The sequence below is a fragment of the Tupaia chinensis genome, unplaced genomic scaffold, assembly GCF_000334495.1.
Source record: "Tupaia chinensis unplaced genomic scaffold, TupChi_1.0 Scaffold143970_1, whole genome shotgun sequence".
NCBI classification, from domain to species: domain Eukaryota; kingdom Metazoa; phylum Chordata; class Mammalia; order Scandentia; family Tupaiidae; genus Tupaia; species Tupaia belangeri.
The window spans coordinates 361,235-374,216 of record NW_006203821.1 but is presented as its reverse complement, the minus strand read 5'-3'; the positions used below and the strand labels follow the sequence as shown (position 1 = coordinate 374,216).

General features: G+C 49.2%; 2 protein-coding genes across 2 annotated transcripts in view; one reads left to right on the top strand and one right to left on the bottom strand.

The window, feature by feature from the left end:
* SARNP (SAP domain containing ribonucleoprotein) overlaps window positions 1-3,618 on the top strand; it is a 90,117-nt gene extending 86,499 nt beyond the window's left edge. Inside the window, exon 12 of the transcript XR_337030.3 lies at window positions 3,301-3,618. The gene's annotated coding sequence lies outside the window, so the exon portion shown is untranslated. The remainder of the gene's footprint in view (window positions 1-3,300) is intronic.
* A 125-nt stretch (window positions 3,619-3,743) lies between these two features.
* Window positions 3,744-12,982, bottom strand: part of GDF11 (growth differentiation factor 11) — a 27,013-nt gene continuing 17,774 nt past the window's right edge. The window contains exons 2-4 of the mRNA XM_006165639.2: window positions 12,746-12,978; window positions 7,084-7,481; window positions 3,744-6,612 (exon numbers count right to left, since the gene is read on the bottom strand). Coding sequence (XP_006165701.1) covers window positions 6,232-6,612; window positions 7,084-7,481; window positions 12,746-12,978 — 1,012 coding nt within the window. The 3' untranslated portion in view covers window positions 3,744-6,231. The remainder of the gene's footprint in view (window positions 6,613-7,083; window positions 7,482-12,745; window positions 12,979-12,982) is intronic.

Sequence of the window (12,982 nt, the reverse complement as noted above, 5' to 3'; positions counted from 1 at the left end):
CTCCAGTGAGCACACATGTTTTATAGCAAAACTTAAAAAATAGAAAGAAAAGGAAAGAACAAAACCAGAGAGAATCGTTTTCTTGCACATGAGAGCATAGATTAAGTAGGAGGTTCTACCCCAGGATGGTCAAAAAAAGAAATAAGTAAGGGAATAGATCGCAGATAGTGATAGTGGAGTGGAGATAACAATAGATCCTTCAGAGTTTTTTTTTCCCCTCTTTTTTATCCTCCATAACCTTCCAGAAAGATATTCAGCCTTACTCTTTAGGACTCTCTTCTAGAAGCCTAATCATTCTCACTCAGCTTCCTTTTCCAAATTTTGAATACAGAATTTCCTAATTTGTAGGGTTTTTTGTTTTGTTTTGTTTTGTTTTGTTTTTACTAAGCTTTTCATATCATTTCAGCAGCTATTCATATGTTATTTAAAAGCCTCCAGACTCCAAGCCTGATCATCAAATTTTCCTCTTTCTGTCTTATTGTAGTCATTCCCCACATTCTGTTTTCAGCCTGAGTGGTTCAAGATATCCATGTCTTTTTACTAATTCAGCCTTAAAGTAGTAAGTCCATTTGGAGATGGAACAGATAACCAGGCTTGTAATTCTTTATCTGGGGTCCAAGTATCCTTCCTAACTATCCCCCAGTCTTCCAGTGTAGCTGATCCAAAATCCAGATGCAGTTAGCTGGCTCCAGTCTTCTTTTCCTTGTCCTTAAGTTGTGACATTCTCTGCATACCTGGAAGCTCTTAATGAGGGAGTCTATAAAAGCAGTGGAGGGAACTAGCTTCCTCAGCTATAAATCTCTACCTTTTTATGGTTGTCTTGGATCATTCTCTTCTCCAGCATCACTCCTAATCTGCCCTCCCCCCCACCCCAACTCTTAAGAACTGTTGGAGATAGAAGGCTAGAAGCTTCTATGGCTGTGAGGGCTGTAGGAACCAAGATTTGATGGGCAGGACTTCTTGATGTTGAGCTGAGTCCTGGTGCTATGTCTGTCCTATGTGAGAAGTACAGATGAAGGGACAGGAAGGAACTACATAAAGTTCCTCTTACAAGCAATGTCAGTTACTTCTGATTATTGAATTCCACCCTACCCTCTGAAATCTATACTCCCCTTCACATACTATGTCCAGACCCTAGTTTTTGTCTTTAAAGGGATGGACAATAACAGGTTTCACACCCTTGCAGACCCTTTGATGATCTCTTCTGTGTCGTCCCTGTAGTTTTCCACCTCTCATATTACTATTAGTAGATTAGAATGTGATTGTGAAGCAACTACTTAGGTTTAATTCCTTTCTACCACACTAGCTCTGAGACTCTGGTTAAATTACTTAATCGTTCTGTGACTCTTCAGACTACCAAAAGAAACTCTAGCATGAAAGTTGCTGCAAGAATTAAGTGTATTGTCCTATCAGATACTCAGTAGTTTGTATGCTATAGTTTGCATAGTAATCATTCAATAAATATTAGCTCTTAATTTTACGAGGTGACTAGGGTACAATGGAAATTTTTATTTCTTGAGTAGGTACCAACCCACCCGTAGTGGGATGAGTGAACTAGTTTGAGCATGTGTGTATGTGCACATAGCCACTTACATATATCAATCATTGTGGTTAAATGTTTGGAGACTAGAAAGAGTCCAAATTGTTCCTCAGTCCTAGTTCCTTGGCAGGAAAGCTGATGGTATTCCCAGGACCATAGACATCCTGTTTCTGCCCAACAGACCAGATGCTATAAATGGCACTGCCTCCTTGTTCTTAGCTTAGGGCCCTAACAGTAGGGAGAAAAAAGAAAAGGGCAAAATCAGATAAGAAAAAAAAGACTAAAAGGCTTGCAGGTCATTTTATAGTGCTGCTTCTGTGTGTCCTCTCAATGTAGAGAAACAAAAGAGCATTAGGAGGAGTAAACCTCCCTCCCTTTTTTTAGTGTTTGTTATAGGGCTTGTTTACTTGCCAGGGGAGAGGGGGATGGAGAGAGAAATCACCTTGCTGCAGTTCCTTCCACTCCACTGTCCGGGTTTTGGGCATGTACACACATGAACCTGGCTTTTTGTTGTTGTTGAGATTTTTGCTATAGGGCGCGTGTGCTCACCAGAGAGACAGAAAGTGAGAAATCACTCCCCGGAGGGATTGCCATGCCATAATCCCTTCTCCATTCTCCTTTCAGGATCTTGGGCACGAACCCACACGCACTTAGTGTGAGTTTAAGCCATCAGGTCCAAGACTCAAACCGGGGTCGACTACATGGGAGTCCAGCGACATAGCCATTACGCCAACTGCTGGTCCCTCCTGGCATGTTTTTTTAAAGCCACTGGGTCCTGGAGGGCCCAGGACTTGTAATACAGTTGGTCATGTGGAATCCAGCCTCCTTAACCTCTACACCATCTGCTGACCCAGAAAACCTCTTTTTAGCTCAGGCCAAAACTAGAGGTAGTCATGGTTAAGGCATTTCCTTTGGAAGGATACAGTACCTAATTCACCCTTACCTAATCCCAGCCAAGGTCTTGTAGGTCAATCTGCTGATACAACAGGACAGGGCAAGCATAGCAGCACATTAAACCCACAGTAGACCTCTCCCCACTCTGGGTCAAGTTGACATCACAGGAGCTACCCTAAGTATGCCCTGGGGATTATAGTCAGGTACACAGGAGAAATTTTTAGTAGATTAAAATATTTGAGATGCTTGGGACCAGCGGGTAGCGTGGTGGTTAAGGTGCTGGATGCTCCCACAGTTCAAATCCTGGACCTGGTGGCTTGCTTTCTCACCTTCTCTCTCTCTCTGTGTCTCTCTGGTCAAAATAAAAATGAATGAATGAATAAAGTTAAATAAATAATTAAAAAATAATAAAATGTTAAAAAAAAATTTTGAGATGCTTAACCACTCTTGTTGCACTGGGAGGTTTGATACTGGCTATGTTGGTTTAGTTTATGGGTTTGAGTGAAACTTGGTGAGGAAACTTAGGATCAGGGACTATAGAATACAGATATTAGCTGGATCATTTCAAGAGAACTTTGTTTCCATTTAGTGGAGGCTGGGAGAAGGATTTTGCCATCTTTAGGATTGTTTTGGATCATGTTGTCCAGGACTTAGGACTAAGTCCCCTCCTTTTCCTCTGACCGTACTCCCCTAGCTTTATATCCCAACGCTCATCGCATACACTTAGTGTTTTTTCTCTTGCTTCAAGTCTTTTTAGTACCTCTTTGGTTCCTGGTGTCTGAGATACAAATACAGCGTTTAATTAGGCAGAAGAGCTCAGCACTGAATTCTAAACTCTTTGACTGCTTTTATTTCTCTTTTTTCAGGTTCAAGTGCTGGATTGTGTCATGTGACCATCCCAAAACTCAGAGCACCCTATGGCCATCTTTGCCCTCTGTCACATAACTTGAAAACTGCCTGATGGCCTTTTTGCAGTGGTTCCCTCCAGGAAGCCTTGATCTCAGTGAAGAAGTCCTTTCCCGGCATTCCAGTGCCCCTGGCAGCCCCATACTCCTCAGACACCCTTAACAAAGGCAATCACACACACAATGTAACCAATACACAAAGTAAATAATAATTACACTAATGATATGTTTGAGGGGCACTGGCCAGGTCCACACACATCATAAGGTGGGAGGGGGTGCTAGCTCCCACTGAGTTGCTGGGCTGTGTGCCCAAGGCCCTTCACCCCATGCCTCTGGGGTTAGGGAGGAACAGGGGAGTGAGACTTCAGCTCATAGATTTATGTTCATAAGAGAAGACACCCCCCCACACACAAAGGTCTTTATTTGGTGGTATTAAAGGGGCAATATTCTAAGTGTCCCCCAAGTTTAATGTCCCAAGTCTGGAATTTGTAGCAGGAAGTTACCTGATGCCTATTGCCCAATCCCAACCCTGTGCCAAGATTAAGAGGCATTTGACCTCGGAGAAAAGCATCTTCTGTTCTTCACTTCTCTGTTCCTCTTATTCCACAAAGGAAATGTGAATGGTGTTGATGATCAGATGTATCTTGTTCTCCAAGATAGGGGCAGAAGGAAGGAGGAAGAACAGGGCCAGAGAGGAGAGGCTTGGGGTTAGCATAGCTGCTATAATGGAAGAAGGCAAGTTGAAAAGCTTAACAGCCCCTCCTATTTCTCTACTCAAACACCTTATCTTGCTTTCTCACTGTGAGAATAGGAATAGGATGCTAAAGCACATCAGCATCGCTTTCCCAAGGGCAGCCACACACCTTTGCCCCTTGTACTGTCTGTACCAATTGGGAGAGTCGTGCTCTTGGAAAGAACAAGCATTCCAGCTCTCCTCTCCAGCTTAGACTTTTCTTTAGTTCAGTACTGTTTCTATCAGACCCATAACTGCTGGCTATATTTAGTGATCATTTTGCTGAAGGTTCTTCCCCCCCTCTTTGCCTGTTATCTCAGGCTCTTTCCTGGAGCCAGGAGGTCTAGCGGTGAGGTATGGATAGGGTATGAATCAGGAGATTCTCAACTCCTTGGCTTCAGGCATTGTCCAGCTGGGAGGCAGAGGGGAATTTGTACACTGAAGCCCGTGACTCCTCTAAGCCTCACGTCTTCACCACTACTCTGGTGCCCTGGTTATCTGTCCCACAGCGAGAGGTATTTTATGTCCATAAAGTGCCCGTGGTAAGTGCTCAGAATTCATCTCTTGGCTGTGGCGGGTGCTACTATTTCTCATTCCATCGAGGGGAAGAAACTGAGGCACAGTGCGTCCAGAGGAGGGTGAGTCAGGATTGTGGGAGGAACGAATGGGCCCAGCTAGTGACTTGAAGTGGCAACCAGTCTGCCTGCTTCCTAGCCTTCCAAATCAGGGAGTCTTCATCCTTCCCATCCTTTGTCCTAACTGGCCTTCGCAGATGCTTTCCCCCACTCTACTATCCCCTCCCTGCTGCCAGGTACTGCTAGATTCCAAAAATAAGAGATAAAAATAATTATAGACACTCTGCTCCCTTGTTCTCTCCCCTTCCACCCTGAGCTTTGGGGTTGGGGGACCAAAACGTCCCCCCTCCAGAATCCTTTCCACCTTGGTCTGCTGGCTCTATTTCCTACCCCAGAGCAGTGATTTGGATTCAAATGCCCTGTAACTACCTTCAGCCTCACTACTCCTTTCTTGACCCCTCCTGACCTTCCCCAGACCTGGGGACTCTGAGATCTCTATACTTTTTTTTTTTTTATTGACCTGAAGATAGAGGCTGGGAGCAGGGGCATTCCACAGGCTCTTTGGTCTCTCTTGGCTGAGGGGAATTTGGGCATAAGCAGGCTGCACCCTCTGGCTAATTATGCCACGAAGGTGGACCTGAGGGTTAGGTTTGTGGCTCTCATATAGATCCTGGATGTTGAGGGTTCCCCCTCCCAGCTCATAAACCCTAACCTCTTACTATTTCCATGATCACTGGCTATACTTCAACCAGTTTGGCTCAGGAAGGTTGAGTTAGGGTGATTATGGGTGAGAAACTTCCATGTATCAGCCCTCTTGCCCTTTACTCCCATTCCCAACCCTGGAGGCTTTATACAAGTGCTTAAGTGGGTGGGTATTGAGGAAGAGCAGGGTTTGGGGCTAAGGGACTAATAGGGGCACAGTGGGCAGGGGCCCTCCTATTCCAGTAAAGCCAAATACCAAAAAAAAAATGAAAAGTCACAATAAATAAATAAATAAAATTCCCAAGTCCTTAACTTTTGCTCCTGACCTTTCTTCCCTTCCCCTGGCTACTGTTGGAGGGAGAGAAAGAAGAAGCTAAGAATGGGCTTTTGATTTCTCCTATTGAGTAGTCAGGGGATCTCCCCAAACTATACCAAGCCCCTCACCTTGCCAGTGGAAGAAAGGAGGCTTGGTGTGGGGTTTTCATTTATTACTCCATTTCGGTCTCTTTCTCAGTGTTTGTCTCTGCCTAGTCTCTGTCTCGTCTGCTTCTCTATCCCTTTGCCTTCTCACCACTGTTCTTTTTGTTCCTCTCTCTCTACCTCTCTGTCTCTACATCTCTCTGTCTTCTTACCAAACTTTCTCACCTGCATACCTCAAACACTCCCACCCTGACCATACCCCTTCTCCCTCATTCCCCCAAACTCTTCACCCCTCAATCCCCACCTTCCTCCCTCTGTTGTATTGCACACTGCTTGGTCAGGGAACAAGGTGTGATGCTCATGGGAAGAGGTGGAGGGAGATCTAGGGCTTGGGGGTTTGGGGTCAGGGCTGGGAGGATCTCGGGGTAGGGTCTGTGGGGGAGGCATCCTCTGTCCCCCACCTTAGGAGCAGCCACAGCGATCCACCACCATGCCAGGGATCTTGCCGTAGATAATCTGCTGCTTGTCATTGAAGTAGAGCATGTTGATTGGGGACATCTTGGTAGGGGTACAGCAGGGCCCAGCAGAGCCTCTTGGATTGGCCTGTTGCACCAAGTGGGTGTGTGGGTATTTTTGCATGAACATGTACTCGCATTGGCCAGAGCAGTAGTTGGCCTTGTAGCGCTTAGGTGCGATGATCCAGTCCCAGCCAAAAGCCTCAAAGTCCACTGTGAGGGGATATCGACAGCAACGGGACTCGCTTGAGTGCTCATCGCAGTCCAGGCCCAGGTTCCTCCGGGACCGTTTTGTGTTCTCTAGGACGCGAAGCTCCATGAAAGGATGCTGTGGGTCAGAGGGGGAAAAGACATGTGACAGAGCCTCTTCTGGTGCCTTTCCCACCTGCCTCTCAACAGGGGCACCAAGAGCTTTCCTATTGCTCCCACTCCTAGCCTTTTATCTTCTGCCCACTTTTATTGCCAACTAGTCACCTCTCCCTCATTCTTCCTCTCCTGGTGACCTGACCCTCATCAGCCCGGTGTCCCAGGACCTTATCCATGGCCAGTCTTTGCATTCCCACAGATCTTCCATTTACTGATGCCTTTGCCTCAAATCCAGTTTTCAGCTGTTGTCTGGTTGGGATCTCTGAAGAGTGATAGTTGCCACTCCACCCACCCAAGTCCTCTAGTATAAACTGGGCCCAGAGAAATAATAATGGTCCCCCAACCCCCTTCCCATTCCTAGTCTCTTCCAACATCCCCGCCAACTCAGTGCCAAGTTAAACATATCCACCACCACCTCAGGCCTCCTGCTCACCAGCCCCTCAGCTCCTGGCCCCAGGGAGGTGACAGCCAGGTCTGTCCCACTGGGGTCAAAGGCGTTGATCTCGATGCCCCAGTTGCTCTGCGGCTGGCGGAACCAGCTGTGTAGCACTTGCTTGAAGTCGATGCTCTGCCAGTGGCCGGAGCGCGAGTGCAGCTCAATCTTGAGTGAGCGGATACGGATGTGACGCCGGCCTCCGCCCCCTCCCCCTGCTGTCCCTTCCCCAGATAGTGGTTTCAGTCGCAAGATCTGCAGGTAGACTGTGGCTGGGCGGGGCACAGGCCTTAGGTATACCCACAGCTGGGCCTTCAGCACCTTTGTGAACATCACCTTGGGGCTGAAGTGGAAATGGCAGCAGAGAGGGCTGCCATCTGTCTGCACTGCGGGATCCGCTGATGAGAGAGAAGGGGGCACAGCATCAGTAAAGGGTGTTTGTGGAGAGGATCAGCAGCCCTGGGTGGCTTTGGCAATTTGGAGTTCTCAGCTTGAGTGTTCTAATTCCTCACCCTTCTGCCTCTCTTGCTGACTCCCACTTCTCTGGTACCAGAAACAGGCTTCCTCTCTATAAGAGGATGGCTTTATCAGGCCTTACTAACTTGCACCCATGCTCTTAAATCCACTTGCCCTGATACATATATTCCCCTTCAACAGATGACCTGCAAAGATAGGGAATTCTCCCTCCATCTGTATCTTTCCTTCCCTCCGACTTTTTCTGAGGCTTTGGTGCTGTTCATAGAAGCCATGTCCCTTAGCACACACGCTGTCCTTAAGTCACCTTGCCACATTTCTTCTCTGATTTGTCTGATGGGCAGGTGGAACATGGCACAGCTCAGTCTCCCCACCTCTCAGCACCCCACCCAATTAAAAATATCCAAACAGGTGGCTTTAGTGGGGATAGCCCAGGGTCCAGACAGGAGCATGGATTAAATTTATCCCATGAAGTGGGGCCGGCAGGTTGACGTGGTTAAAGGTGCTGGACTTCCACATGGCCTACTGTGATTCCAGTCCCAGCCTGGTGGCCTGCCTTCTCACTTTCTCTCACTCCGTCCCTCTCTGGTCAAATTAAAATAAATAAATAAATAAAGTTAAATAAAAATAATTCTTTTTTAAAAATTTTATCCCATGAAGTAAACCAGGAACTGGGATTCAGATCTATCTAGGTTTCTTGCTTCTTTCCCATTAGGATAACACACCCAGCAGAATGAACTGTCCAAGGAATTTCATGTGCAACTGTCTTCCTATTACTCCCCCCTAAGAACAAGTTTCCTCAGCTGCTTCCATGGCATCATCACTATTACCATGTTGGCTTTTGAGGAAGGGAAAAACGTGTTTCTTTTTTGACCAACACATCAGAAATTAAATAGTCACACCAGATCAACTATAATTTTTTCTCCCCTGAGATTGCTTTGGTTTCTCAGTCTGGTGTCAGTAAAAACTTGAACAAGATTCAGCTTCCCAACTTTACATTCTGACTCATTTCTCCTACTTCTGGACCATAAACTGACCCTTCTTAGGTCTAGAGGATGGGTCTCAATATCTGCCTCTACTCAATTTTACTCCTCCGAGTTCCTCTTCTTTTTTTTGAGAGGTTTTTGCTTTAGGGCACATGTACTTGCCAGACAGACAGAAAGTGAAAAATCACTCCCCAAGGGGGATGGTCACGCCGTAATCCCTTCTCCTCTATTCTCTTCTTGGGATCTTGGGTGCACACGCACCCGTCATGAGTTTAAGCCACCGGGTCCGGGACTTGAACCACAGTCGACTACATGAGAGTCCAGCAACATAGCCATTATGCCAACTGCTGGTCCCCCAGTTTCTCTTAATCTCTTTAAATCAATTGAGAATGCCCCAAATCGTATCTTCCTTGGACAGAAATAATCCATTCTCACTCTGGACAGACAGGAGGAATCAGGAATGAGTGTCCAGAGCTGTGTAAGTATGATCAGGAAGTCCAGGCCCTTATGTATCATGCTCAGGTCTCGAATTCTGCATAGCCATGATGGACTTATTTAACATCTTGTCTCCGTCAACACTCCCCACTCCTAACCTAGGAGAAGGAGGACCCTCTCTCTCCAAGTGAGAGGGGGAGGAAACTGCTTACTGTCACATATTGGGTCCTGGGAAGAGTCACAATGCATTTTTGCATAGAAAAACAAAAATACGTCATGACTTCCAATGACCCAGTGTATTCAGGACAAGATACAAAGTCCTTCCACAGCTTCTTTTTTTTTTTTTTTTTTTTTTTTTTTGTGACTCTTCTCAAGGTCCCAAGGCTCTGGTAGTCCCAGTTACTCTATTGGTTGGAGCTTCAGTGATGGTGCCATATTGGAGTAGGATTTGGGGAGTGGAGATGCAGATTATGGGGCAGGGCAGTTACTGGTGAGATGGGGAGTGACAAGCAGCAATCCAAACAGCATGGTATGCCTACTGTCAGCATAAGAATTGTCCATTTATTTTGTCATTAGGGACTAAGTAGGTACTCCATCGTGGTGGACACTGTCCACTGGTTCTGTCTTCTGTGTCTGCTTTGCTCCCCATTGTAGCTTTAGTCCCTCCTATAGTGCCAGACTACTCAGTGAGTACAGGCTGAATGGACCTCCTGATCTTCTGATCTTAAATCAGATAGGCAAGTACCTGAAATTTCTGGGCAGCTGAACTCTGGCTCTAACTGAAGTGAGTTTACTACCTGACCTGGCTAGCCCAGTATCTGATTTTAACCACCAAACTTCTGGATGTGATGCAGATAATGATTCTTGCTTCATAGCAGTGCTGAGCATTAAAGAATGAAAATAGCAGTGCCTTCTTGTTTTCTAGCTCCAAACATCCCCACTAAAGGGGGTTTGGAGGTGAGGGATGGCACCAAAGCCCCACCCTTCTGTCTTTGATTCTTTCAGATGAGAACTCCATCCCCAGCTCAGAGTCAGCATAGACTTCTCCCCCAGTCAATCTAGGGACAGTCCTATAAGGAGACAGGACATTGAGGAAAAGGAAAAGGGGAGGAGACAGATGAGATGATGGAGATAAGAACGAAAGGGAGGAAGGCAGGTTAGAGGAGCTAGCCAGAGAAAAGGAGGCAAGGGGAGGAAGGAAGAGGGGAGGCTGGTGGTAAGGGGAGAAGAAATGTTTGGGTATTGGAGAAGTCTGGGGCAGAGATAGGAAGGGGGGGCTAGGAAGCCAAAGATGGGGCAGAGCTAAACCTGGTAGGGTAAAGAGAAGGGCTGGAAAGGGTACAGAGGAGGAACAAAGGAGAAGCAGGTAGAGTCACAGAGGGAAATGGGGGGGGGGACTTGAGAGAGTCCCCAACACGGGCCCAGCTCCAGTGGGGAAGGGAAGGGGCCACATCTGTGTTGGATTGATGGGGTTGGTGGCAGGCAGCAGGTCAGGTTTAGTAGGCGGCGCTGGTGGGGGAGAGAGGTCATTGCACTATTTTCAGCAAAGCCCAACCCCCTCCCTGCTCAAGGCCTCCCCTTCCCCCTACCACCCCCCAGCACACACTTTCCCAAGCCTGGCTGGAGGGCCTAGGGGCAGGAGGTTGGGCTGAGAGGGCAGGGGCCTCTTGGTATGGGGAGGAGGGAGAAACTGAGGGGCTGGGCTTGGCTCCCAGAAGGGCAGGGGGCTGGGTTCTCAGTATGAAGGCTGGGGTGGAAGAGCCTGAGAGGGGGAACGGAACTAGGGCAGGCAGAGCAGTCTAGGAGGGGTGGGGGCTGGGGTCCAGAGTAGAGAGCTGGGGGAGGGGAGGGAGGGGGAGGGGAGCGGAGGCCATCTCTGCTGACAAACACCTCCCCCGATTAGCAGAGCACAAGTCTCTTATTAAAGCGGGTCCCTGGGGATTAGACTATAAAAGTCTCTTTTTCCTTTTCCCCTCTCTCCCTCCCCTCTCCTCCACTCCCCCTCCCTCTCTTAAGAGCTCAGCTAGGCTCTTAAAGGGGACGTACAATACCTGGCCCGAGACCGGGTTCCCTAGTTACCCAAGTCCTGGGGTGTCCAGGGGGCGCAAGGTGGGGTAGGTCCCCTCCTGCTGCGGTCCTCCCAGCTCCTCCAGACCTAACCTGCACAGCTCCGTCGGTGCAGGCACTCCCTTCACTTCCCGCATCCCCACTCTCAGAGTTAGCTCTGGGCTGTGCCTGTGTGGTAAGGGACACTGAGGGATAGTGAGGGGCGAGGGGAAGCCCACAGCCCCATCACGCAGTCTGGAAATCTCACACGCGCCACGGGCCACAGTGTCTTTTCCCGCTGTACTCTCATCCACTTCCAGCAAACTCGGTCAGAATTCCTGTTTGACTGTTTCCTAGAATCCCCACCCCCACCCGTCCTAAGCTCAGACTCTGGCTTCCCAGAGCAGAAACTTTAAGAACAGAAGGAAGACAGAGGAAACTAAGACCAGATCCCCAAGCCTGCCAGCCCCTCCACCTGAGAGTTTTCGGGTTCTTTGAACTTTCTTTTCTTTACAGCCCTGACCAAGTGCTGCGGAGTGAAGCTCTGCAGAAATACATGGGTGGCAGTAGGAGGCACTCGGCCTCCCAGATGCACACCTGGGTTCCTGTGCCTCTCCCATGGGGGTGGGCCACTACGTCTCCCCTCAGCCCGCAGCTTTTATGACCCATCTGCCAATAAACCAGTCTCCCCCTTCTTCTGTTCAGAGCCATAAAACCAAACAGCGAGTGTGTGGTGGGGTGGACCTTGCAAACCACTCGGGAATAAGAGAGGGCCTGGCTCCCTGGAGTTGAAGAGGGGGGCACCTCGGTAGGAAAAGGGGGTCACCTGACCTTAGGATGGGGGTAGTAGTAGTTGCCTGGATTTTCCAGGCCATAAAATTTCAAAGCAGCCCACGTCTGTTAACATGTTCATCTTCCGTTTGGCTAGGGGCTCCGATGTCTGGGTTCCCCTCACCCACCAATTATTTCTTTCTCCCTAAGTCTTCCTCAGTAAGTCCAGCTGCTGGTAGGACTGAGTAAATAGAGAGGAGACACTAAGCTTTGCGTCGCCACATGGGTGTCCTTAGCCCCCAGTGCAATGGAGTTGAGTTCTCTGAGCTCCCCAGTACCAAGAAGGCACAGCCTTTCCAGCCCCTGGGGAGATGGGTGCGAGGCGCGGCTCAGGACGGAAAGGGTGCCAGCTAGGCTGCCAGAGGGCTACAGGGCTCAGGGATCTTATTCCAGGAGGAAGGAGGGAGGGCTGTTCACTGCAGCCCGGGGGTGCAGGGGGTGGGGAGTTTCGGTGCCAGGGCGATTGGGAGCCAGATGGCACTGCAGCCCAGCTGTGACTGCGAGGTTCCCAGAGCCCCCCGATCCAGTTCTCTATCTCCCCACCACGGCCCTACAGGACGGGGTCGGTGCGGGTTCTCTCCGCTGCGGGCCCCAGCTTCCCTGGACTCCTACATCCCGGGGCTTTTTCCGCACACCAGGTGCGAGAGGCAGTTTCTTGCCACTTGCCCTATTTGCCACCCCACCTCCGGGAACTGGGCGTACACAGAACTCATCCCATCGCCGCCGCGGGAAAAACTTCTAAGGAGTAGCTCCGGCTCCGCAACCCGTCAAGTTTTCGCGGAAAAGGCTTCCCGGCCGGGGCAGCCTGGAGCGCCCTGCTTCGGAGCGGAAGGACCCTTTCCCAAAGCCCTAGCCAGTACCCCACCGCTCGCGCCCCTCAGCTCGCTTACTCTCTTGGGCCATACTAATGACGGTCTCGGTGGTGGCGTGATACTCGTCCTCCTCCAGGAAGTCCTCCGGCTGTAGAGCGTCGCCTTGGAAGTCGTGCAGGTCCAGGATCTGCTGCAGCGGCGGCGCCTTGGGCAGCAGCTGCTTTACCACCTCGCGGCTGATGTTGGGCGCCTCCTTGAGCCGCAGTTTGCTCAGGATCTGCGACTTGATGCTCTCCAGGCGCAGCTCGCGGCTGT